This window comes from Monodelphis domestica, chromosome 4 (assembly GCF_027887165.1).
Source record: "Monodelphis domestica isolate mMonDom1 chromosome 4, mMonDom1.pri, whole genome shotgun sequence".
In the NCBI taxonomy this organism is placed as follows: Eukaryota; Metazoa; Chordata; class Mammalia; order Didelphimorphia; family Didelphidae; genus Monodelphis; species Monodelphis domestica.
Window position 1 is genome coordinate 431845280 of NC_077230.1, and position 27660 is coordinate 431872939.

Sequence of the window (27660 nt, forward strand, 5' to 3'; positions counted from 1 at the left end):
CTGACAGATGGTCTATATATGTGGCAGGATGTTCCCCTTTACCATGCCTGATCTTGTCAAACTTAGCCCATGCATTCAGTTTTGAACAGCATAGTTTAATGGCATGTAACAAATCCTCCCTACACCTTGTAAGGTAGGACATGCAGGTGGGATTGGCAAAGTCCATATCCACCCTTTGTTCTACAGTTGGCCAGCTAGTTAAATTGCTGTCGGATCTTGTCTTCTCCAGGAATTGCCTCTGTTCATGGGGCCTGAACAGTTCTGACAATAGGAACTCTACATCCTCAAAATCAGGATCAAAGATCCTGAAAGCCTGTTTAAGCTCCTTCTGTGATTTGAAGGGATTCTCTACAAATTTAGGGAAACAGCACTTTATGGATTCACGTTCCTGTGGGGAGAATTGTCTATGGGCTTTTGAGTGTATCACATTAGCATTAGAAGTTAGCTTAGTGACCTCTTTCAACGGACTGATTTTCTCAGGATCACAAGCAGCCTTGTTCTCATTGTCACCTTCAGTGTCCTGAGGAACATTCTCTCTTTGCCCATTGTCCTTGCCCATAACCAGATCTGGTCCTCTTTCCTTAATCAATTGCTCAAATACAGCCTTAATCATGCCTTCTAGATTGGTATCAACAGCCATAATCTTTTCTGCCTTAAGGGGAACCACAAATCTAAATATTTTCTTCACTTGGGTTAGAGTCTGCAATACAGTCATTAAGAATACATACGCTTGTGCCACGACTTGTCAGAGTACCAGTTCATTTTGGAATGGGAACTGCAAAATAGACATTGTTACGTTGCCAACATAATCCAAAGTTTCCACTACTATATGGGTAAATTTGCTATATAGTAAGTGGTATACCCAAAAACGGGCAATGGTTGCGATGACCACCACACCAAAAACCACTTGTTTGAACATCTTGTCTTCCTTCCTTAACTACCCTGCCTGAAGGATTGTGGGGTTAAGTCAAACTTGAGGTGCCAATTGTAATAAAAATAATAGTCTGTGGGGAACTATTTCTGGTTGTAGTGACTGGATACTATGGCTGCGACTGTGAGAGCTACTGCTCGGGGAACTTCTGAGGCTGCCTAGTTACAATGGAGATAGGTGAGAGATACTGAGAGATAGAGAGATGCTGCCACAGGGGACTGCTCTGGGGGTTGCCTACTGATCTCTACTGATGATTAGTAGATCAATATATTTCCTAACCTCCTCCTCCCTTCACTCCCTCCCTTCTTCCACCCTCTTCCTCCCAGTTTCTTCTGAAGCTTGTGGCTTCGCTCCTCCCCCCTGAGTGGACTATGATATTTATGAGGAAAAACTCTTCCCTTTCTTTTCTCAGGTAAGGGGTTTATTGGGATAACAGGACAAGGAAACTGAGGTGAGAGGGAAGAGGGTTTTCCTAATCTAAAATGAGGATTATGAGGGTTTGGGAAGTCACAGCTGTGACAGGGGGATAGTCAGAGAGATGGAGGATAACAAGCCTTCTTTTCTTCTTTCAAGTCACAAAATTACCAAGGTCTCTCAGCCTAACTCCAGAAGCCCCCCCAAGGTCCTTCAGCCTGGGACAGAAGCTAATAGGATCAGTTCAGCTTCTTCCCCCTTCAGCCAGGCTTGCCTCCCTTGGTCAGAAAAACCCCAGAGAGGAGGTTTCTCTCTCCTTTCTTGGTCAGTCCCCCCAGAGAGAGAGACAGAATCCATTCCTCTCCCCCTGGCCAACTTCAACTGCCTCCTCCTGGGAACATTCCATCTGGAATCTTCTCCTTGATTGACAGATGGATCCTTCACCTTGGTCTGCGTGCCTGACTTTTCCTGCAAATCCTCTCTTCAAGCCTCTTCCACAGTTCCAAGTTCTTTGTCAAAGCAAAAGGAGCCATTATATATTCATACACAAATATTGTACATGGGTCTTTCCCTTTTATCTTTAACTTAAGGAATTACATCTCCTGTTAGTGATATCACAGTCACATGGTGTTAGTCAGTTTGGGGACTGTCATACCTTTAGCAACAGTGAATTACTGAAGATGACTAATTATTAGTGAATTCCAGCACATATGCTTTAAGTTGATCTCCCCAAGCCTCTGGAAACTAATATGTAGTCACAGAAAATTAAGTTCCTCAAAATATTTGTCATTTTCAGGAAGATGATGAAATAAGATGAGAAACAATAACAGCGAGGGTTAGAGAGGAAGCCCAAAAGGTAGTCTGAAGTAATGTAAGGTGAAATGAGCAGAACAACACTTTACAAAGAAAGACAATATTGTATGAAAGAACTCTGAAAGAAGTAAGACCTCTGATCAATACAATGAACAATCAGGCCTACAGAGGACAAGAGAAAAAAATAAGCTACCCATGTCCTAATAGACACAAGGGACTCAGAATGCAAGTGAGACACATACATTTCTCTTTGACGTGTAGGAATGTGAATTATAGCAAGATTGCCTCCCAATGAACACGTTTGTTAATTCCCTCCAAGATTTCTGATGATCATTTTTTTTGTTTTTCCTCAATGATACGTAAAAAAAATTTTTACTTTTTGTACAATTTGAGCCAAATTCTGCCCTTCTCTCCCTTTCTCCATGTTCCTCATTCTGAGGAAGAGAATTGGAACAATAAAAAAGAAATAAACTGAAATATTTAAGTCTGCATTCAGAATCCATTAGTTCTTTCTCTGGGGGAGGGTGGTATTTTCCACCACGAGACCTTGGGGATTGTCTTGGATTAGATTGCTATATTGCTAAAAATAGCTAAGTCATTCACAATTGTCTATCATATCATATTGCTGTTACTGTGTACAATGTTCACATAGTTCTGTTTACTTCATTCTGCATCAGTTCAGGTAGGTCTTTCCAGGTTTTTCTGAACTCATCCTGTTCATCATTTCTTATACCTCAGTAGTATTCCATTACAATCATTTACCACTTGTTCAGCTGTTCCCCTACAGATGAGCATCCCTCAGTATCCAATTCTTTGCCACCACAAAAAGAGCTACTAGAAACATGTTGGTACTAATAGTATGGATTGTCATTTTCTTTTTCTTTTTTTGAATCTGAAAATCCAATTATCAGTGATTTGGTGATTACAGATATAGAATGTGGTTTTGTATTGTCATTGACAACTTGGAATTCTTCCTTTGAAAACCATCTCCTCATAGTTCTTGACCACGTGCCTAGAGGGGAATGGCTCATTTTTATAAACCTCCCTCCATTTTTTATATACATTGGACAGTACAGTTTTATGAGAGAGGAACTTCCTGCCAATTCTTTCCCATTACAGTTGTTTTCCTTTTATATTTGAGATACATGACTGTCTTCAGGTGAAAAAAGAATCTGTTGATTTAATTCTCTGTGATCTTCATTTTTTTTCTGCCAAGGCACTCTTGCCCTCTCCAGAATGACAAAATCTCTCTTTATCATGGTTTCTCTGCTTTGTTTGAAATGACCTTTCATATCTGAGGAATGTATCTATTTGGAACTAAGCCTTGTCTATCGTGTGAGATGCTGCTCTAGCCCTAGTTTCCGCCAGGCTACTCATGGATTTTCCCAGCATTTTTTAGTGATTAGTAAATCCAGGCCCAGCAAGTGAGGTCTTTGGATTTGAATAGGGTACTATACTAATTTTCTTTGGTATATGACACATGGAATCTGTCCAACTTTTCTGTTTTCAAGTAGCATAAGAGAGTTTAGATGAGAACTACTTTTGGCTACAGGCTCCCTTTCTGGAATACTGGAAGAGGCTTTGCAAACAGTTGATATGAACTGTTGATGAACACTGTTGATAAGAACAAAGATTTAAAGTGGGAAGAGACCACAGAGGTGGGTAAGTCCAAACTCCTCATTTTGGAGATAAGTAAATGGAGATTTGGGGGTTCCACACTCAGTCTTACACAGCTTCAGGGCAGCTAAGGTGGATTTTTAAATGAAGCCTTCCCAGCTCTATATCTGGACCTTATCCAATATCCTGCTTTTACCTACACTGTTCTGAACACCTATTTGAATACGAGTGAAAATGATTAAGTGATCCTTACCTTTGAGTCCCTCAATTTTGATGTAAGACTTATGAACCTATAATACCTAGTCTTACACCAAAAGTGAGGGACTCAAAGGTAAGGATCACTTAATCATTAAACAAAGTAAATACCAGTCTCCTAGGGAATGGCTAAAGATGTTCTCTCCATTATGAATCCTCTGATGTAAAATGATGGTTTATGGCTAAAGACTGTACTATGTTGAGTCCAAATGAAGCTTGTACTTAGATTGAATTCTCTGATGTCTCACAAGCTCTGTATTCCATTTCAAGTCCTTTATATAATTTATTACAAGAATTCTATTTCATGTGGACTTTCTGATCAGAAATACAGGACATCTTTAGGCTAAATGATTTTGCATATTATGTTAATGAGGTTTTTCCTTTAGTATGGATCTTCTGATGTCTGGTAAGGGAAGAACGTACATTAAAAGCTTTATCACATTCCAGACACTCATAAGGTTTCTCTCCAGTGTGGACTCTCTGATGTATAGCAAGATATGGGCTTTTCTGAAAAATCTTTCCACATTGATGACATTCATAAGTTTTTTTTCCAGTGTGGATTCTCTTATGTAAAGCAAGACCAAATCCATATCTTAATGTCTTTCTACATTCATTATGTACATAAGATTTCTCTTCAGTATGGATTCTCTGATGTTTAGTAAGGGAAGAATGTCTATTAAAACCTTTACCACATTCCAGACACTCATAAGGTTTCTCTCCTGTATGAACTCTCTCATGATATCTCAGACTGGAGTTGCTTCTGAAAGCCTTTCCACATTGATTACATTTATAAGGTTTCTCTCCTGTGTGGATTCTCTGATGCTGACCAAGTTTGGAGTTGCTTCTGAAAGCCTTTCCACATTCAGTACATTCATAAGGTTTCTCTCCAGTGTGGATTCTCTGATGATAAGTAAGACTGGAGGACTCTGTGAAAGCCTTTCCACACTGATTACATTTATAAGGTTTCTCTCCAGTGTGGATTCTCTGATGATACCAAAGATTTGAGCTGCTTCTAAAAGTCTTTCCACACTGACTACATTCATAAGGTTTCTCTCCAGTGTGGATTCTCTGATGTTTAGCAAGACTAAAGCTTCTTCTAAAAGTCTTTCCACATTCATTGCATTCATAAGGTTTCTCTCCAGTGTGGATTCTCTGATGGTAAGTATGAGCACTCTTCTGGGTGAAAGCCTTTCCACATTGATTACATTTATGAGATTTCTCTCCAGTGTGGATTTTTTGATGGTTAGCAAGACCAGAGCTTCTTCTAAAAGTCTTTCCACATTGAAAACATTCATAAGGTTTTTCTCCAGTGTGGATTCTCTTATGAACAGCAAGATTAGGGGTGGATCTGAAAGTCTTTCCACACTGATGACATTCATAGGGTTTCTCTCCAGTGTGGATTCTATGATGGACAGCAAGACTGGAGCTGATTCTGAAACTCTTTCCACATTGTTGACATTCATAGGGTTTTTCTCCAGTGTGGATTCTATGATGGATAGCAAGACTGGAGCTGATTCTGAAACTCTTTCCACATTGATGACATATATAAGGTTTTTCTCCAGTGTGGATTCTCTCATGTAAAGCAAGATGGCACCTCTTTCTGAAAGTCTTTCCACACTGATTACATTCATAAGATGTTTTTCCACTGTGGATTCTCTGGTGTTCAACAAGACTAGAGCTCTGTCTAAAAGGCTTTTCACATTCATTATGTTTCTGTCCAGGGTAAATTCTCTGATGTATAATAAGGGATGAATAGTCACTAAAAGATTTACCACATTCATTACATTCATGTGATTTCTCTGAAGACAGAATTGTTTGATGGTAAATAAGGGATGACTGTTGACTAAGAGCTTTACCTTCACAGTGATGACCTTCAGGAGGTTTCCCTCCAGTGTGGATTCTTTGAAATACTGCAGAGATTTGTTTCCAAGGGAAGGTACAAGGACCATCACTCATGAATCTTTGCTTCTGAGTTTCTTTTACTGAAATGTTTAGCTTTGCTTTAGTCTCTTCCATTTCAAGTCTAATCTCTCCTTCTGAAAGAAATAAACAATAAAACATGTATAGGGAAATATTAAAACATAATTACATACTCTTCATTCAATTAGAAAAACAAAAATTAATTCATAATCTCTTTCCAAAGAACCAATCATTAGAGTATGCCATTAGCTACACCCACAGGATAATTTAATTTACAAAGAACTTTATACATAATCACAGTAGAACTTCAAAGCAAACCTGTAACATAGGCAGGGCCAGCATTCTCATTACATTTGCAACTCAGGTAATGAGTTCAGAATGGCTAAATGATTTGATCCAAATTGCAGCAGCTGAGGATAGAACTCCAACTTGGTGACTGAGTGTGCTCTGTCCATAGAACCAGACAGATTGTCTCCATTGCACTATCAACCCTTACTTCATAGATATGTAACCATGAAAATGTGGTTTGCCAAGACTGAGGATTGCCTAAATTGTAAAGTTTTTGGCCAAATTGTTAAGATAATTTTTAGTGTCTTGATTTAAAATCTAAAATTAAGTGGTCGCCATGGGAAAATTCCCAAATATGAAAATACCCAAGTCAGCTGAGTTTTATGAAGATTTTAATTAATACAAATGAAGGAATTAAGGGAAGGAGAGAGAGAGAGAGAGAGAGAGAGAGAGAGGGAGAGAGAGTAGTAGAAAGGGCCTAGGCCAAATGGCCTAGGCCTGAGCCTAAGGGAGAGAGAGTCAGTCTTTATCACTCACCACAAGATCGTCTCAAGCAAGCTCCAGTCCTCTACTGAGCTCCTGAACCTCTCAACTGAGTTCAATCCTTCTCCTTTTAAAGAAATTTTCTCATATGCCACCTCCCCTAAATCTTCATGTCTACCAATCACAGTAGATGTTTTTCCCCAGGACTGCCCATTCTTAGTTCTCATCTTCTTTTGTTCTCACCTTCTCTGGCTAGATAAAATCTGCTGAGTACTTCACATCTCTTTTGTTAAGCTTGCCTTTTGTAAGTTGCTTGACCTTTTAGTGATTAATTTAACCTTTTTATAGGTACTTAGCACCTTTTTGTATTAGATCTAAAAATAGACCTAGCTTAAGGTTTTAGCTTCACTATAAGTATGAGTCAGGGACTTTTCATTGTTCAATCAGGAATTTTCAACTTTATCTTTCCCTAAGGCACTGTCTGAGCAGGGTGGAGTAATTTTAAAAGTTCTCAATACCTGACCAAGTACCTCCATTGTTACAATAGGGGAATAGCTTAACTAAATCTTCTAAGGTACAGTCTGAGTAGTTTTTAAGATTCACAGATATTATGCCATTTGGTGCACAAATATTAAATATTCAGATTGTTTCATCATCTATCCTGTCTGTAAGTACAAAGGAATTTTCCTACTGATTATTTTCAATCTTCTTTTTCCTGCTGCTGTATATGATTACTGCAGACACTGATTTCTGCATTTACCTGAGGCATAAGAGACTTTGTTCTGGTCCCTTACTTTTTTACTATAGCCACTTCTTATTTCTTTTCTATAAGTGTGTCTGCTCCCTGAAATCAAATAAAATTCATGTGAAAAATAGCATGTTTAACAATGCATACATTTCCCACATCTGAAAATGTGTCTCATAAAAGAACTTGAGTCCATCATCCTTTTGTAAGGAAATAGACAGTAAGCTTCACTATTTGTCTTCTTGAAGTTCTTCCTAAGCAGAGGTTCACAAACCCTAGAAAGGTTCTAGACAACGTTCCCAGTGATTTGAACTCCAAATGTATTAATGGCACTTTAAACAGTAAATGATTGCTTTTATACAGCTATTTTTCCTCTGGACAACAAGCATGTGTGTGTTTCAAGCATAACTGATTTATTTTTTTAAGTGAATTGAAACCATTAGACACAAGCATACAATCCTTCAGAGTTTTGTACATTGATTACATCATACTATGACTGCTTCTCTAGGTGCAATATATTCTTTCAGTTTCTTAACTAACATCAATTTGTTTCCAAACTTCCAAGAATAGTGCACATTCATCAACAAATGATTATTGGTATCACAGATCCTCATTTTCTCTTAGTTACTAGACTACAGAAGTTTCCTCATTCATAAAATCACATCCTATTCATTATTAAAATTGTAATCACCAGATCAAGATGTTACATAGGTTTGCATTCTGGCAGCAGAGATAGTAGGCTTTATGAAAACCATGATCACACCTAGGAATACATAGTACAGACATTATGAAACCACCATGGACCATCATGATCTTTCTAGGAAAATAAGCCTTCAGTTGTCACTGCCTGCAACGCAATGGTTTTGTTCTGATTCGACTTATCCTTCACTTATGTTACTATTGTTCTATCAGGAAGCTTCTCAAAGGAACATGCTTGCCACAGAGGATAGAGATTCAGGATATTTCCTGTGAGAAAACAGCCAGTTTGCCAATGGTAAACAAAAGTAAGTTATGTCTAGAAAAATCCCATCTTTACAAAGGTTGTTTTCCATACATTGTTTAAAAAAAAAAACAACAAACCAATATATACAATTAGCCACACTAAAGATTAAAAAAATAATCTAGGAATTACATGCCAGTAGCTACACTGGCAGAGTTAGGGATGCTCACTCAGCTCAGGCATATTCTCTAAACACACAAAAATAGAAATAAAGCTCCTCATACAAAAAGAAAGCAGGTGAGACACATCTTACTGAGGTGAAATGGGAGAGAAACCCAGTGGGTTCAGCATCAGGGGTGAGCTTAGAGACCTTAGAAACACTAGACCTCTTCCAATCCAGTTGGACAAGGTACTACAAACCTCCCTGCAAGAAGCTAGCCTGTCCACCCCTTCCGAAGGAAAACTGAGGAACCCAGAGACACCTGGGATTACCTCATGTCCCAGAGAAGGCTGCACCCCAAACTTGGAACAGTGCTCCCTCCAGCTCAGGAGCAGAGCAGAACCTGAATAGATAGACAAGGAAACAAGGTAGGGTGGGAAAGAATAATAATTAGGAAAAAGAGGTAAAGGCAAAGGAAAAAAACCTTACCCTAGAAAGTTACTTTAGTGACAAGGAAGATCAAAATATAAATGCAGAAGAGGTCAACAATAGCAAAAAAGGAAACACATAAAGCTCCACAAGAAAGTGACTAAGGATGTCAAGCCCTCAGAACTTATGGAAGAATTTGAAGAGAAGTTTAAAAAATCAAATAATAAAATAAATGACAGAAAGATTAAAACAACACTTCGAAACTAGGGTGGGCCAAAAAGAATTGGAAGGGAAAAAACAGTGAAGAAAAGCAACTCCCTAAAGACTAGAATGGGCCAAATGGAAAAGGAAACACTAAAGTGAGAGGGAAAAAAATTAGAATTTAGCAAAAGTAAACCAATGACTCCATAAGGCATCAGGAAACAATAAGACAAAGTCAAAAGGGAAAAAATAATAGAAATTTTGAAATACCTCACTAGAAAAACAAATGAACTGGGAAAAAGGTTCAGGAGAGACAATCTATGAATCATCAAAATACTTGTAAATGATGATCTTAAAAAGAGTCTCAATATCATATTACCAAAAATTATCAGAGAAAACTGGCCTGATATCCAAAAACAAGAGGGGGAAATAAAAATGGAAAGAATCCACCAATCACCTCTTGAAAGAGATACCTGACCTTCCCACCCCAAACAACTTCAGACTATTATAGTGGAATTCAAATACTCTCAATCAGACAGAAGTGAAAGTGAAGGGTAACTAGGGGGAAAATAAGGTGTAGGGAATACTATTAGTACTGAAACCTGTGAATGTGAACTCACCCACAAAATGGAAAAGGATAGCAGAATGGAATAAAAACCAGAATCTCACAATATGTCTACAAGAAACACATGTAAAACAGGGAGATACTCATAGAACAAAAGTAAAGGGCTGGAGCAGAATTCATTATGTTTCAGTTAAAAAGTAAAAAAAGCAGGGGTAACAATCATGATCTCAGAAAAAGGAAAAGCAAAATTTGATCTAATCAAAAGACATAAGGAAATTATATCTTGATAAAATGCAAATAGAAATGGGACAATATCAATAATAAATATAAATGTACCAAATGGTATAGCATCCAGATTGATAAAGTAGAAGTGACATGAGTTATAGAAGGAAATAGTAAAACTTTGCTGAGGAATCTCAATATTACTCTCTCAAATAGATAAATCCAACCAGAAAATAAACAAGAAAGAAGTTAAGGAGGTAAATAAAAGCTTAGAAGTTATATATGATCGACCTCTGGATAAAACTGAATGGGAATAGAAAGGACTATGCCTTTTTCTTCGCAGAACATGGCACCTTCACAGGAACTGACTACATAATAGGGCATAAAACCTTCACAATTAAATGTAGATAAGCAGAAATGCTAAATGCATCCTTTTCAGACCATAATGTAATAAAAATTACATTCAATAAAGGTCAATGCTGGGAACCATCAAGGACCACGCTGTTTGACACAGTCCATGTGGAAACTGGGGACTGCAAAGCAGCCCCCAGGAAGGATGGAAACACCCACTGAAACCCCCCTAAGTGACTTTCATTATTAACATCCCCTTATTATTGCAATTGCCACGAGCATTATTCTTACTTAACCCCAGGAAAAATAGATGAGAGCAACATGCTTGCAGGGTTAATACAGATGTCCTACTCTGTCCCCCCAGGATATTACCAGGAGAGCCCACTTACAAAATTAAACCTTAGGCTTCGTATATACCCACTTAGATAGGACCCTCTTTTCTAAGCATAAAAACTTCTGGCAAATCTGTGCTCTGAATTCCCTACCTATATCTGGGTCATGTTGATTCTACCCACTGATCCTGCCCTTAGCAATAGTGTTTCATTGACTATCTCCCTAGGCTTCCTGTCTGTTGTTAGGTTCCATGGAAACATGTATGTTGATAATGAAACTGTGTGCTAAGTAGATGTGTGATCACGAGGGTATAAAATAAAGCCAGGCCTCAGCCAAAGTGGAGCAGTTTATCCTGTGAAACCTGTGAATGCAGAAAGCTGTGTCCCATCCATCATTTTGCCGACACCGTCCCACCTCCAAGGCCCCATCCCTTGTGGGACGCTGGCCCACCCCACAGCAGGTCAGCAAAAAAAAAAAAAAACAATAAAAAACCCTGTAAATTAATTTGAAACCAAATAATCTTATTCTAAAGAATGAATGGTTCAAAGAACAAATCATAGAAACAATCAACAATTTGACCCATTTGAGGTTGGAATCCTTCAATAAGAGAGACATGGGAAAGGGATGTCAGGAAGAGTATCAATTCAGGGAGGAGAGAACTTCTCTTCCCTTGGAATTAAGGACTAAGGATTTGACTCAGGGCTGGCAAAGCCAACTTGGGGAGAAAATGGCAAAGAGAGCAGCCAATCAACATGGCTGCTGCTTTTTCTCACTATGACCCACTTTTCATTATTTATTACTTATAAGTCTAGATATGGTCTCCAGAGAACTTAATAGAGAATCATAACAGATTATTGCACAGTACAAACACCCTTTTTGTTCACTAGAAAACCAAAAAATTTGTGACTCATTATACTGAGCCTTTTGCTTGATTGTGGTGGCCTAGAACTTAATACTCAATATCTGAGGTATGCCTGTATTTTTATCATTGTTAATTTAATTTAGACTATTTCTTCCTCAATTCTGCTCTTATTGTTAATCTGTTACTATCCTCCCTCCTTGTATTCCCTCATTTCCCTGTTAAACTAAATGTATTTCTCAGTCAAATAACTCCATTTTCCTTGGATTGGCCAAGAGGGAGGTTCATGGTCTGTTGGCTTCTTTTCAAATCATGTCTATGTTTGTATACTAGACTGTGAGCTCCTTGGCAGCAGGGACTGACTTTCACCTTTCTTTTATTCTCAGGTTTAGAACCTAGGAGGTGCTTCATTAATGTTTATTGACTGGCTATGTCCAGGGCTGATATTAGACCTGGTCTCTTTCCCACTTGCCCAAGGCATGAGTTCTGGCCTCAGCACTGTACTGTTTTTGTCTTTTTCTGGTACCCAGTGGCCTCCAAGTAGCCACTGTGGTCATGGAACTGACCAGACCAGATCCTGGATCGAAGAGGCTTCTTTCTAAGCTCCTGAAGGGTTTTAATACCATGGGATACTCAGGAGTCTCTACCTCCCATCTCACTAAACTGAGGTAGGGCTCACCTACATCAATCTGGCCAGAGATTCAAGAATGGGACAAATATCGAGCCACAGAGTTCGGGGAAGGGGCCCAGGTTGGTGATTGATGCAAAGCTACCCTTGGCTCTATTAGAAGTAGGGCAGCAGACTTTGTTCCTATTTACAGGTTCCTAAAAGGAGGGAGAAAATCATGAAGCCAGGCCACAAAATCCCAGTGTGGCTCTAACTGTGACACCTGCCAAAATGACTTCCTGTCCCATTCTCCAGAGTAGTTTTTCAAAATCTTTTTATTTACCCCCACCCCACTCACCTTTTCAGCTGAGAACTGTGCCTCATATTTCTCTGAAAAAATTGGACATTTATAAAGAGCTATCGTCTCCTCATCTCACATAGACCAGATGCCTTTTCTCCCTTTTTGGGGTCTGATATCAGATGAAAAGATCATCCCTCTGCTTGATGAAGCAAATCTCTTTCCATGCCTGAATAATCCCATTCCATCCTCTTGTAACTCAGGGTGGTCCCTCTTCGAGTATCCCCATCTTCTTTTCTTTTTTTTTAATCATCTTTTCACTGAGTCCTTTCCTATTGCCACAAATAAAACCATTTGTCTGTACTACTCCAAACACTCCTATTTGATCCATTGATCGCCATGAGGCATTGTTCAATTCTTTTCCTCCATTTTATAGTGAAACAGTTCAAAATGGCCATTTATACCTGGTGTTTCCAACGCCTTTTTCTGCTTTCTTTAAAAACTGCGTTAATTTAGCTTCCATTATCTTAATTCAACCAAAACTCTTCTCTCCAAAATTACCAGGAACCTCAATTTGATGTCCATTGCTTAATCTTCGTCTTTCTTGACTGTTCTGCAGGCTTTGACAGTGTCAGTCACTCCTTTTTCTTGACACTCTCCTCTCTAGGCATTAGTAGTAACATGATTCTCTCCCGGTTCTTCTTCTACAACATCCAAAATTAACTTAATTATCTTTCCCAGAACTCTCCCAACTGATTATTGATTTATAGTTAGGTTTTCTTAGCCATAACAGAAACCATTACTTCTGCAAAGTCACTGGTCAGAGAAGGCACTGTGGGTTCCTTCTTACAGGAGGATGTTGGCCCAGTTTGGGTTTCCCAGTCACCACGAAGGGTGAAGATTCAGTCAAGTGATCAGAGAGTTTCATTAAGAACCAATCACAATTTGAGGGGTGTGTGTGTGTGGTTGGACCTTACGTAACCATAAAACTGTATTTAAGTCATTCTACTAGGTCATGGCGGTCTTTAGTTATTGAAGGATCATCAAGCTCTACTAGCAACTGCTAGCCTTGTTAAGAAATAGACTTTTTGTGCCTCAGGCTCTCATTATCACGCATTTATTGCCACTCATCTTCCACGTTCCCTGGTGCTCTCCAAGGGGTGCTCACACAAGGACTCATCATCTCTCACACATTCACACTTCTCACTCCATATTCAATCCATTCCCAAGGCCTATCGACTCCCCCTTTGTAACATCTCTCACATACAGCCAACTCTCCCAACACTTCCACTGTCTCCATTCAGCTCCCAATCCCCACACCTGAGCTATACAGGAGCCTGCTGGCTGCTCCAGCTGCCTCCAATCCTTCACCTAGTTGCCAAATTCACCTGCCCAAGCCACCACCTACTCAACAATCCAGTGGCTCCCATACCAAGGGATGCAATATAAAATCCTCTCCTCTACCTCTTCGCTTCTCTAATCTTTTACCTTCTTTCCCCTCCATATAGGCTATAATCCAGTGGCACAGGCCTCCCTTCTGTTCTCAGCCAATGACTCTCTAGCCCCTGGCTCCAGGGCTTCTCCCTGATGCTCCTTCTGCCTAGAATGTTCCCCAGGTTTCCCTGGGGAGCCAGCTAAAGTCAGTCTTGTAAAATCAGCCCCTTCCAGTCCTCTTTCACTTTCTTGCCTTCCCTGGTGGGCTTTTAACTCCGTTCTGGGATGCTGCCTGCCCCACCAGACTGTGACCTCCATGAGAACAGGGATGTCCCTTGTTCCCTTTCTATTCCCAGAACTTAGCACAGCACCTGTCCAAACTCCTCGTCTTGGAAATGAGTAAGTGGAGACACAGAAAGGCTATTCCTCAGCCTACAGGTATACACAGTAACACACAGCTATAAGGCATCTGAGGCTGAATTTTAGGAGCTCTTCCCAACTCTAACCCTGGGTAATTTTCCATTATAATATACTGCTTTTATCTATCCTGTCCTGAATACTAATTTGAATAAAAATGAAAGTGATTAAATGATCCTTCCCTCAATTTTGATGTAAGACTGAGGATCTTATAATACCTAATGTTTGCTTGCCAAGCAATGGAAAAATATTGGCTCATTTGGTTCTCTCATCCACCCTGGGAGGTAGTACCTACTATCGTTACTGAACAGATGGGGAATCTCAGGCACCAACAGCATAAGTGACTTGCACTGGGTCACATAGCAAGTAAGTAACAAAGACTACACTTGAACTTAAGTCTTATGAATTCCGGGGAAATCCTTTATGCATGCTAAAGAAATAATTACCCCCCCAAAGTCAAATAGCTAATAAAATATTTATACTTGGACTTTTTGTGCCACTTAGCCTCCTGAAACAAAGTAAGGACCAATCAATTGGAGAATGGCTGCTGAAGAAGTGATGGTAAAAAAAGGTCATGGAATATTACGGAGGAAATTAATGAGAAACCTGGGAATTTCAGAGAAAAATTCAATTTATTTTTTGGACTTTATATAGAGTATGAAATTTGCAATGTGTGATGAAGTCTTTGCTGCAGTAGGAGGCTTCCCCTCATTAACTAGATCCATTACTTTTATGCCTAGCAAGATTTTTCTAAGATAAATACAAATATGAGTTCCAGATGAAGGTCTTCACATAATTATTGCTTTTATAAGGCTTCCTTCCAGTGAGAATTTTGTGATGTTCAATGACAAGCATCCAGGGGAAGGAGATCCTCACTGACCATGTTTATAAGTCTTCTCTCCCCAATGAATCCTCTGACGTGAAGTGCCAATCTGTGGCTGAAGACATCACCACACTGGGGCCATATAAAGCTTGAACCCAGAATGAATTCTCTGATGTCTCACAAGCTCTGTACTCCATTTCAATGCCTTTACACATCCATTACATGAATTCTATTTCAGGTGAACTTTTGATGGGAGATATGGGACATCTTGAGTCTGAACGATTCTGCACATTATTGTAATGAGGTTTCTTCTCTAGAATGGATCCTCTGATGTCTAGTTAGGTGAGAGTGTGCATTAAAAGCTTTACCACATTCCAGACACTCATGAGGTTTCTCTCCAGTGTGGATTCTCTCATGATGTCTAAGACTGGAGCTGCTTCTGAAAGCCTTTCCACATTCAGTACATTCATAAGGTTTCTCTCCAGTGTGGATTCTCTGATGATAAGTAAGACTGAAGGACTCTGTGAAAGTCTTTCCACACTGATTACATTTATAAGGTTTCTCTCCAGTGTGGATTCTCTGATGTTTCCTAAGACTGGAACTGCTTCCAAAAGCCTTTCCACATTGCAAACACTCATAAGGTTTCTCTCCAGTGTGAATTCTTTGATGTCCAGCAAGACTGGAGCTGCTTCTGAAAGTCTTTTCACATTGAAAACATTTATAAGGTTTCTCTCCGCTGTGGATTCTTTTATGGATAGAAAGATCAGGGGTGGATCTGAATGTCTTTCCACACTGAAAACATTCATATGGTTTCTCTCCAGTGTGGATTCTCTCATGGTGAATCAGTCTGTATCTATATATGAAAGCCTTTCCACACTGCTTACATTCATAAGGTTTCTCTCCAGTGTGAACACTCTGATGTGCAGCAAGATGGCCCCTCCTTGTAAAAGCCTTTCCACATTGATGACACTCATAAGGTTTCTCTCCAGTGTGGATTCTCTGATGATAAGTAAGACTGGAGGAGTTTGTGAAAGCCTTTCCACATTGATGACACTCATAAAGTTTCTCTCCAGTATGGATTCTCTGGTGTCTACTAAGAATGGAGCTGCTTCTGAAAGCCTTTCCACACTGTTTACATTCATAAGGTTTCTCTCCAGTGTGGATTCTCTGATGTACAGCAAGAACCTCCTTCTGTGTGAAAGCCTTTCCACACTGATTACATTGATAAGGTTTCTCTCCAGTGTGGATTCTCTCATGTAAAGCAAGATGGCACCTCTTTCTGAAAGCCTTTCCACATTGATTACACTGATAAGGTTTCTCTCCAGTATGGATTCTCTGATGTTCAACAAGAACATCCTTCAGTGTGAAAGTCTTTCCACACTGATTACATTCATAAGGTTTCTCTCCAGTGTGGATTCTATAATGTAGAGCAAGATGGCATCTCTTTCTGAAAGTCTTTCCACATTGATTACATTGATAAGGTTTCTCTCCAGTGTGGATTCTCTGATGTTGAATAAGACTGGACCTGTGTCTAAACGACTTTCCACATTCATTACATTTCTGTCCAGTGTGAATTCTCTGATGTACAGCAAGAATATCCTTCTGTGTGAAAGTCTTTCCACATTGATTACATTCATAAGGTTTCTCTCCAGTGTGGATTCTATAATGTAGAGCAAGATGGCACCTCTTTCTAAAAGTCTTTCCACACTGATTACATTGATAAGGTTTCTCTCCAGTGTGGATTCTCTGATGTTCAACAAGACTGGAGCTCTGTCTAAACGACTTTCCACATTCATTACATTTCTGTCCAGTGTGAATTCTCAGATGGATAATAAGGGATGAATATTCACTAAAAGATTTACCACATTCATGACATTTATGTCGTTTCTCTGAAGATGGAATTCTTTTATTGTAAATAAGGGATGACTGTTGACTGAAGGCTTTATCACAGTGATGACCTTCAGATTTCTCTCCAGTACGGATTCTTTGAAGAGCTGCAGAGATTTGTCTCCAGGGGAAGTCACAGGGGCCATCACTCATGAATCTATGCTTCTGATTGTCTTCTATAGAAATGCTTAGCTTTGCACTAGACTCTTTCATTTCAAGTCTAATCTTTCCTTCTGAAAGAAATAAACAATAAAATACATACATATATAATTATGTACCCTTCTCTCCACTGGCAAAACATGAACAGATTTATAATCTCTTTCCCTAGGCTAACGAAAAATCTTCAAACTTACGTGATCAGAATCAATCATTGGAAAATGACATTAGTTCACACCCACAGGATGATTCAATTTACAAAGAGTTTTATATACAATCACTCTGAACCCTCAAAGCAAATCTCATGACAGAGACGAGGCCAGCATTCTCTTACAGTCACACCTCGGGCAATGAGCTAAGAATGGCTGAGTGAATAGAGCCAACTAAGACTAGAACTCAAAACTGGTGAATGGACATGCTGTGGCTTCAGGACCAGACACTGTCTCTACTGTACTATCAATCATTTCTTCACAGATATTATACCATCTGGTGCACAAATATTATATATTTATATTGTTTCATGATCTATCCTCAGCTAAACCAAACCTTCCAAACACACAAAAATACCCCCCCAACCCCAAACTCCTCAAAACAAAAGAAAGTAGGAGAAACGTGTTTCACTAGGGTGGAGGAGAGAGAGTGCTTGTAGAACTTATAGACGTGAACCTCTTCCACAGGGCCTGAGGCAAAGAAACAGGGAACAACCCACGACAGGAAAAAACAAGTAAACCAAGAAGTAGGGAATGGAATCCAGCTGGACAAGACGAACCCCATAAGAAGCCAGATTGTCTACTCCTTCAATGTACAAACTCAAGGACCCAAGGAGGCCTTGGGCCTCCCCCAAGTACCAAAGAAGGCTATACCCCAAGCTTAGAGTAATGTTCTCTCCACCTCAGAAGCACAGGAGAACCTGAACAGATATATAAAGTAACATGTGGGGTAGGAGTGGAGGTGGGGTAGAGAACACCTAAAATAATAATAACTAAGAAAATGAGCAAAAGACAATGAAAAAAACCCCAACTTTAGAAAGTGATTTTAGAGACAAGGAAGCTCAAAATACAAACTCACAACCTGTCAACAAAGACAAAAAGGAAATATGTGAAGCCCCTAAAGGAAAGTGACAGAGGATGCCAGGCCCCCCCAAACTCTCAGAATAGCTTGAAGTTTAAAATATCTAATAATAAATGAAACAATAGAAAAATGTAACAACTTAGAAATAAGAATGGGCCAAATGGAAATAGAAGCAAAAAAACGTGAAGAAAACTCCTGAAAAGGTAGAATGCACCACATGGAAAAGGAAACACTAAAGCACAGAGGAATAATAAACTCCCTAAAAACTAGAATTGAACAAAAGGAATGACAATGATGTCATAAAGCATCAGGAAATAAGAAAAAATCAAAAGGTTGAAAAAATAGAAGAAAATTTGAAATACTTCAATGGAAAAAACCCTTACCTTCTGTCTTAGAATCAATCCTGTGTATTGGCTCCAAGGCAGAAGAGTGGTCCGGGCTAGGCCATGGGGGTCAAGGGACTTGCCCAGGGTCACCCAGCTGGGAAGTGTCTGAGGCCAGATTTGAACCCAGGACCTTCCATCTCTGGGCCTGGCTCTCAATTTACTGAGCCACCCAGCTGCCCCCTCTACAAACCATATTAAAAGAAATCATCAGAGAAAACTGTTCTCACACCCTCAAATAAGAGAGGAAAATAGAAATTGAGAGATCCACCTTCTAAAAGAGATCCCCCCAACAACAACAACAACAAAACATGCCTATTATGACAAAATTCAAAAACTCCTACATGAAGGGAAAAACTGGAAGTAGCCAGAAGGAAACAATTCAGATAGTGTGGATGCATAGGGCTGATGACACAAGATTATCAGCTTCTATCATCAAAGGACCAGAAAGCTTGGAATATGATGTTCTGAAAGGCAAAGGGCTTAGGACTACACCATACCCACCAAAATTCACCATAACCTTCTAGGAGAGAAAATATGACACAACAAATAAAAGATCCCCAAGACGAAAAGAAAATTAAATGAGCCAATTTGAAACACAAGAAAAGCATAAAATGTTCATGAGAAAAGTGAAAACTTACGGGTTTCAATAAAGTTGAATTAAGTACACTCATACTTTAGAAGATAATTACTCAGATACTTAAGATATACGATCCTTGAGACATTTAAGGTACTTAAAGTATTTAAGAACTTAAGAACTGGGGGAAGCTGGGTGGCTCAGTGGATTGAGAATCAGGCCCAGAGATGGGAGGTCCTGGTTTCAAATCTGGCCTCAGCCACTTCCTAGCTGTGTGACCCTGGACAAGTCCCTTAACCCCCATTGCCTAGCCCTTACCACTCTTCTGCCTGGGAACCAATTACACTGTATTGATTCTACGACAGAAGGTAAGGGTTTAAAAAAACAACTTAAGAACTTTATCACTCTAGAAAGGAAGGAGTATACATAGAAAGAAAGAAGGAAAGAAAAAAGTAAATGGAATCGAATGGGCAGATATACAAAAGAAAAATCAAGGGACCAGGAAAGGAAACACATGGGGCTGGGGGAAGAAAGGAAAGGACAGAAGCATCTCCCATGAAATGGTGCCCAAGAGCCCATACAGTGGAGAAGATGGGGGTGTAGTGAGAAATAACTGAGCTTTACTCCAAGTGGGAATTACACCCTGTGAAAGGGAATCCTTTATTCTCTTTGCCTAGTTGGAGTTAACACTTTGGTTAACACCAACTTTCAATCAACACAAGCTTGAATTAGGTGGAGGAGCTCGCAGACCACTTAGTGAATTCACACCCTACCTAGTGCTAGGTGAGAAGCCAGCAAGATGCTTGGAGAGCTCCACCCTTTTTTTCTAACTCAGTCTAGAAACTTGTGAATTCTGTTAAGAGAAACATTCTGCAGAAGGTGCAACCTAGTTCCCAAACATTGCCCCCTGGGCAGTGCTAGACCATTTGGAAGCTGTGATTGGCCCCTGTTAAGAGAGAAGGAGACAAGAAGCCACTCTAAAAGGCCCTGAATTTCTGAGGCTAGAGAGAGTGGACTCCAAGAAGAGAGTCACTCCAAGAAGGAAGTCTGCTTCGGAGTCCTCTTTAGCTCAAGTTATTGTCTTGACCTATCTCTTAAAGGGAACTTGGGTGAGTGGAGAGCTGGTTTTCCTTTCCTATCTTCTGGAGATAGTTTAATTCTGGTTGGAGGTTAGTAAGTCCTGGCTGTGCCAAGCACTGGAACAATATTTAGTTAGATAGGTTAATCTCTACCCTTTTGTATTCCTCTGCTTTCACTCTTTCCACCTCTTTTGTAAAGAAAAGATTTAAAATTTTAATATATTTAGCCAAACCATTAATTTTAACACTTACAACCCACACTCACCACCTACAGAAACCTTTGTTGCCCTACAGGGAAGGAGGAGGGAAAGAGGAACAAGAGGAGAGATGGACAAAAGGGCTAATTTTGGGGGGATGGGAGTGAACAGAAAGAAAACATTTGTGAACAGAGAATGGAGGAAATGAGAGAAAGACAATAGTAACTAGGAACCAGGGGGAAAATAATATGTAGAGAAACACTATTAGTAATTATAACTGTGAATGTGAATGGGATGAACTGATCCACAAAATGGAAAAGGACAGAAGAGTGGATTAAAAATCCAGAATCCCACAAAATGCTATCTACAAGAAACACATATCATCAGGGAGACACACACAAAGTAAAAGTAAAGGGCTGGAGCAGAATCTTTTATGCTTTAGCTAAAGTAAAAAAGGCAGGGGTAGCAATCATGATTTCACACAAAACTAAAGCCAAAACTGATCTAATAAAAAAAATATGCTAATAAAGGGCACCATAGACAATAAAACATTTTCAGAATTAACATACATGTACTAAATGGCATAGTATCAAGATTCCTAAGGGAGAATTACATGACATATAGGAGGAAATAGTAAAACTTTATTCCTGAGGGACCTCAACATTCCCCCTTCAGAACAGCTAAAAAAATAAACAAGAAAGAAAGAAGTTTAGGATATGACTCTGGAGAAAACTTAATGGGAATAGAAGGTAACATACCAATTTCTCAGCAGTATATGGCACTGATTTAATTCCTGCCCAAAATAAGTGAGCAGAGAGAGATGCCAGTAAAGGAAATAAAAAAGGTGCATGAAGGATGACTCAACCTGGTCACACGAGGTTTCCCTCAAAATTTGTCACCCTGAAAACGGACACTCACAGGTTGTTAAAGGCAAAGAGAGGAACTTACAAAGTGGGAGTAATGACTCCTCGGGTTCACTCTCAACGTACTAGTGACTTAGAGGTCATAGACAGGACAGGATCAAGAGATCTGGGCCTTTTACAAGTCGTTTTGACTTGGACATCCCAACCCCCCGTGAGCCAACAAGGCTCCAAATCTGCATGACCTTTGCATAACGCTCTGCTCCCTGAAGCCTCTTACATGAATTAGTTTAATAAAAAGCACATCCCAAATAGATCGACACACCTAGGATTAACATTGTAACTCGTGTGATTAATAGGGTAACATATCAAATTACTGTAACAACAAACATTTGGAATGACAACTCGGGTATTCTCCCAGGGCTACGTTCTTACTCTGGTTCTAGACAGACTCCATTCCGGGACTCCATTCTCACTACAAGTTACACAGTAACAAGCCATCAAACTCGAGGGACTTTTAAACCAATACAAATGACAAGCAATGTAATTAATTTTCCTTCTTACAATAACATGATTAACTCTGGAAAGTTCCTGGTCGGAGGGGGCACTCTGGAGCTGGTTCTTACAAGAGGATGGTTGTCTGACTTTGCTTTTCTGGTCACTGGGACGGGGAAAGCCTCGGAATCAGCTGGTCAGATAGTTTGATGAAGAACCAACCACCATCTGAGATGGGCGACATGTCTGGGCTTTATGTAACCTCTAAACTGAACTACAAAGTTCTTCTAACTGCTTCGGGGTCTTTCGATCCAGAGAGACCATTAAAGCTCAGACCTTTTGTGCCTAAGTCTCTGATCCCACTTTTAGTGTGACATAACTGCTCCCTTTCCCGGCTCGCTCCCTGGTCCAGGCTCCCAACTCAAGGTCCAGAAGTCCTCCTCGGCTCTCGCATTCGCCCCACCTTTCACCCTACCGGCTCCGCCTTTCTCTCATCTCCCAGGACAGCCCCAGTCAGCCTCCTCGCCTCGCCCCTGAGGGATGCCCCCAGCCTCTACCCAGGGGTCAAGTTCGTCTTCCCACAGCCTCCCCGCCAATGGATCCCCTACAAATCCTCTCCAGGACTGTGAAGGCACTTCGGCCTCTGCCCTTCTCCTCCAGCCTCCTCTCACCTTCTGTCCCCCCAGAGAGGCTCTCACGCAGTGGCACGAGCCTCCCTTGCCTTCTCTGCACTGGACTCTGCAGGCTCCAGGGCTCTTCCTGCTCCCCGACGTCCCTGAGGCGCCAGCCGAAGCCAGCCCGGCAGTCAGCTTCTGCCGGTCCTCCTTCACGGTCCTGCCTTCCCTCTCGTCTCCCCCTTGGACACACACCACCTGCCCCACCAGATGGTGACCTCCAGGACAGCCAGGGGGGCCCTTGTCCTCCCTCTAAGGCTTCGCACAGGGCCTGGCACGGAAGAGCCATTCAGAAATGCTTGTCCCCTTTCATGTCCCCAAATTCCAAACGATGCCTCCTCACACTCCTCGCTTGACCACTGGAAGTGGCTCAAAGGTCACAGAGTACGACCGCCTCGTTTTACAGCTGGGGAAACTGAGGCTCAAAGGTTCAGTGCTTTGCCCAGGAAAGCACTGCTACAAAATACCGGAAAAAGCATTCCAGGTCAGGTTCTTTTGCCCCCGATCTGGCACTTGCTTCACTCTAACCCCCAGGAGCCCCTCGAGCTCCCACGAGCTCCCACATCCCTGCTTTCCCCTCACTCACCTGCACAGCAGCTCCTCAGGCCTTCCTGCCCCAGCATCCAGGGGGCTTCCCTTTGCTCCAAATAAGAGATCAAGTCTTCTCTGGGAACGGGCAGCCCTGGGCACGGGGAAGCAGTGAGGAAGGAGGATGGAGACACACTGGTCACCTAGTTGTCTTTAGGGGAAGGGCTGGAGACCCAGAGCTTCCCCCTTCCCAGGACCCCTTCCTTGGGGCCCCACACGGGTGTCTGTGAAGGAATAACCCCCAGCAGGCTGCGCCCCATCATCCTGGGGGGAGACCAGGGCTCAGAAACAGTCCATCCCTCCCCCTCCCGTTCTGGGATGCTCCATTCTGGCAGACTGGCCAAAGGGGGGTGGTGCCAGGTCAGCCTGGAGCCCAGGCAGCAGGGATCTGGGCCAATGAGCTTCTGTCCTGAGCCCCTCCCCTTCTTCCCCCCCCCCCGAACTTCTAGAACCCCAGTGTCCTGTTCTCTCAGGCAGTGTTTGCTCCTTCAGGGAAGAGGCTCCTGTTGGCCAACTCAAGAGACTCTCCTTGGTCCCAACTCTGTGTCTGGGCCAATGGCCGGGCATGGGAGCAGGGACCACCAGAGGGTGCCCTGGGCTCCTCAAGGGCCGTTTCCATAGTATTCTGGGGGCAGCTTTGGGGAGGGCTCAGGGAGATCATGGGACCAGTTTGGGCTCTGTGGCCTTACCCAGGGAGAGCAGGTTCCGGGCATTGTCCAGCATCACCTCCCTGTACAGCTCCTTCTGGGGAGGCTCCAAGAGGCGCCACTCCTCCTGCGTGAAGTCCACAGCCACATCCTGGAACGTCACCATCTCCTAGAGCATCCAAAGGCAGAAGATACACATGGAGAGAAAGACACCTGGGAAGGGACCGAGTCCAAGGCTCCGCCAGGGACAGGAGGAAGGCAGAACTGAAGAGATGATGTGCTTTGTGGGTGAGCAGCGCAGAGATGCAGGAGAGGAGAAGGGGAACAGGAGGAGGCTGGGGTGTAAAGGGCCAAGGAGAGAGGGGGGGACTGAGGGGACAGGCAGGGAAGAGGAGTGGGAGAAGAGGAAGAAGAGGGGGAACAGGAGGAGGCTGGGGTGTAAAGGGCCAAGGAGAGAGGGGGGGACTGAGGGGCCAGAGAGGGAGGAGAAGGGGGAGGAGAGGGGAAGCGGGGGAGGACATCCTGCCTGCAGGTGGAGGTTTCCTCTGGGGCTGCCATGTCAACATGGGAAGAGAGGCAGAGAGGTGACATTACTACGCAGCCTTGTGGGCCTCCAGAGTGCTTTTGCTCTTAAAGCAACACAAGCTGGATCTGAGGGCTGACGGGGAACTCTCTCCTCTCAAGAAGGGCTGGCAGGGCAGGTGGGTTTCCCGCTTCTCTTAGATGATGACGGCTAGTGCCGGTGGGCCAGGCGGCCATTCCCAGACACTGCGTGTCCTGCCTCTTGTCCCCACTGAGGTCCGAGTTCTCCAAAGAGCTGCCCTCGAAAGGGCATCAGCAAGAGCACGATCGGCCAGGGAACAGGCAGCCAGGAAGTGGGCTTCCCAAAGGAGGCAGCCGAGCGGCGCAGGCCTCCCTCACTTGGTGGCCCATTTTTGGCTAATAATAATCATTTTTACAATGAAGAGTCTCCAGAGAGTTCTAATGAGAAGGCCACGGTGGAGGCCTTCCATGCCTGAAGCATGCAGAGAAGAGAGATGAGATGATGATAGGAGCCATGGATCGGAGATCGAGAGCCTCCGTAAAAGAGAGAGAAAATGGATAATGAAAAAGAATGAGAAATCCTTGTTGGAAAAGGGCACCAAACAAGATGAAATTAAAAAAATGAATGACCCGGGGAGCAAGGTAGCTCTACAGATAGAGCCAGGCCTAGAAATGGCAAGACCTGGGTTCCAATCTGGCCTCATACATTTTTCTAGCTGTGTGACCCTGGGCAAGTCATTTAAGCCCCATTGGCTGGCCCTTCCCCTTCTTTGGCTTTGGAACCGAAGGCAAGGGTTGAAAAACAACGACTAATAAAGAGGACTAACTGAAGGGGAAGGAAGGGAAGCAGGGATTCCAAATGCCGGAGAGGAAGAAGAAACACAAACAACGCTTCACAGCGACCGTTTTTCTATCCTGAAAGCATCCACCCTGCTGCAGAAGCAGGAAATGGGGAGGCGCTGAAACACTTCCCCAAGCTGAGAGGGAGTCCAGGATGGCTCCTCTCCCCGCCATCACTGAACCTCCTTCTGAAAATGCTAACAGCGAGACAAGAGAAGGCGATGAAAGGAATCAAGACGGGCCAAGAAGAGCTCAAACTACCACTGCGTGCTTGGAAACACTCCAGGCGGAAAGACCGACGTGTACAGAATGTTTCTAGCAGATAATCTCGGGGGTGGCAACGAAGTGGGAAGTGAGACCGTATCCGTCGACGGGGGAGCGGCTGAGGGAACGTGGCAGAGGGCGACGGGCACTACTGTGCCGCAAGGAATAAGCAGGAGGATTTCCGAAAGAACTGGAAAGACCTCCATGAACGGATGCAGAGCGAAATAGCCAGAGAACCAGCAAAGCACTGTATACAGCGACAGCAGTACTGTACGAGCATCAACTGTGAAAGACTGCGCTCTTCTGAGCAATACAAGGATCAGGACAATTCTTTTTTTTTAACCCCTCACCTTCCGTCTTGGAATCAATACTGTGTATACCAAGGCAGAAGAGTGGTCAGGGCTAGGCCAAGGGGGTCAAGTGACTTGCCCAGGGCCACCCAGCTGGGAAGTGTCTAAGGCCAGATTGGAACCCAGGACCTCCTATCTCCCAACCTGGCTCTCCAGCCACTGAGCAACCCAGCTGCCCCCATCCAAGACAACTCTAAAGGACTTATGACAAAGAAATTGGAGTACAGAGCAAAGCAAACTATTTTTTACTTGGGTGTATGTGTGGTTTTGAGTATTCTCTTCCAACAATGACCGTATGTTTTGCATGATCATAACCCAGATCAAATTGCTCACTATCTCCAGGAGTGGGGAGGGAAGGAGACAGTTTGCATGTTGTAAGTTCAGAAAATGTATATGGAAAAGTGTAATATTTAAGTGAAAATTCCAGAACCTTCCCGTAGCCAAGGTCATACTTCCCTTACCTGTAGTTGGGTGACTCCACTCTTCCCATTTTTAACAATTGGGAATTTGTTAGTCAGGAAAAAAAAGCTCTCACTTGGACTATGACAAGACTTTCACTGATCCTCTCTGCCTGCCGTCTCCTTCTCATTCTGATCCATTCTGCACACATCTGGGAAACTAGAATTTCCAAAAGACGGCTCTGCAGAGATGTGCCGGAGCCAGCTCTAGCCAGATCGGGAACATGGTTCAAGTTTCGATATATTTACATGGCAGAAATTCAGCATCCATCTGGGGGTTCGATAACTGCTTTGTGGGGTGTCTAAGACTAGAGTTGATAAAATGAAGGAATACTAGAAAGAAATCTTACTTCAAATAAGTCAATGTGCCGAACAGATATGGGGATCAGTTTCCCCAAAGACTAACTCAATAAGGAAATGCAAAGCCACTCAACAGTTTCTTTACAGAGAAAAACCCAGGTTGGATCAGGGAGGGTGGACAGAACTAAAGGATACAATTCCTCATGGGGTCGTTTTGAGGGGTGACTAGAACCCTAACAAAGTTCATTCTGAAAACCTGAAGAGCCGACCTATCCAGGGGAAAGGTGAAAAGAAGTAGGACATTAGGAAGAGCGGCGCGCTTGGGCGTCACGCCGTGTCCCACAGCATCCATCCATCCATTCCCCAAACCATCTGGAGCTGGTAAAACAACGAAGAGAAAGAAAACAAGGCAAAGACGCAGACACAAGGGAACTGCATGGCCAGTGTTTGATAAAGGAGAAAACAAGTCACCCAGGCAGCAAAGCCCTTGAGTTAAAGCAAAAACAGCTCCTTATTGACTAAGAACACTGGAGAGCAGTCAGGAAGGCCTAGACTCAGAGCAGCATCGGGTTCTAAAATTCCAAATGATACCAAAGCAAACTGAAGACAAAGCAAGCCCGTACACAAATGGAATCCTGAACCTCCTCTAGGTTCCGCTTACCTTTCTCGTGGCTACATAACAAATCCCACCCACAAACGTCCCAGCCCCGACTCCTGTGTCCCAGAAGAAGAGGGCAGGAGACCAGAGCCAGCCTCTCCTCTCTGCACTTCCACTTTATTCTCCCCCAGCTCCTGGCCCCACTCATCTCCCTGTTCATGAGCTCCCGGAGTTCTTTCTAAGTCGGTAAACTGCTTCGCCATTCCCTGGGAGAAGGTTCCTCTCCTCTTGCCCTGATCTCCTCGACCTGGTGGGTCTGAGGACGGACACAGACAGACACACAGACCTACAAACACACACACACAGACAGGCAGACAGACCTACAGACACACACACAGAGACAGGCAGACAGACAGAGAAGGCAGACAGGCAGACAGACATACACACAGACAGGCAGACAGACAGACACACACACAGACAGGCAGACAGACCTACAGAAACACAGAGGCAGGCAGACAGGCAGACAGACAGACAGAGGGAGGCAGACAGGCAGACAGACAGACACAGACAGGCAGACAGACATACACA

At 42.5% G+C, this 27660-nt stretch overlaps 1 protein-coding gene across 4 annotated transcripts in view; it reads right to left on the minus strand.

The window, feature by feature from the left end:
- Positions 1-1330: 1330 nt before the first annotated feature.
- Positions 1331-27660, minus strand: part of LOC100617633 (zinc finger protein 883-like) — a 30092-nt gene continuing 3762 nt past the window's right edge. For 2 of the 4 annotated variants that reach the window (XM_056825514.1, XM_056825513.1), the window contains exons 3-5: positions 23762-23888; positions 23071-23166; positions 14896-17225 (exon numbers count right to left, since the gene is read on the minus strand). In XM_056825514.1, the coding sequence (XP_056681492.1) occupies positions 15397-17225; positions 23071-23166; positions 23762-23888 (2052 nt within the window). In that variant the 3' untranslated portion in view covers positions 14896-15396. Of the gene's footprint in view, positions 6067-14895; positions 17226-23070; positions 23167-23761; positions 23889-27660 lie in introns of those variants that run through there. The other 2 variants (XM_056825516.1, XM_056825515.1) reach the window with 2 other exon arrangements.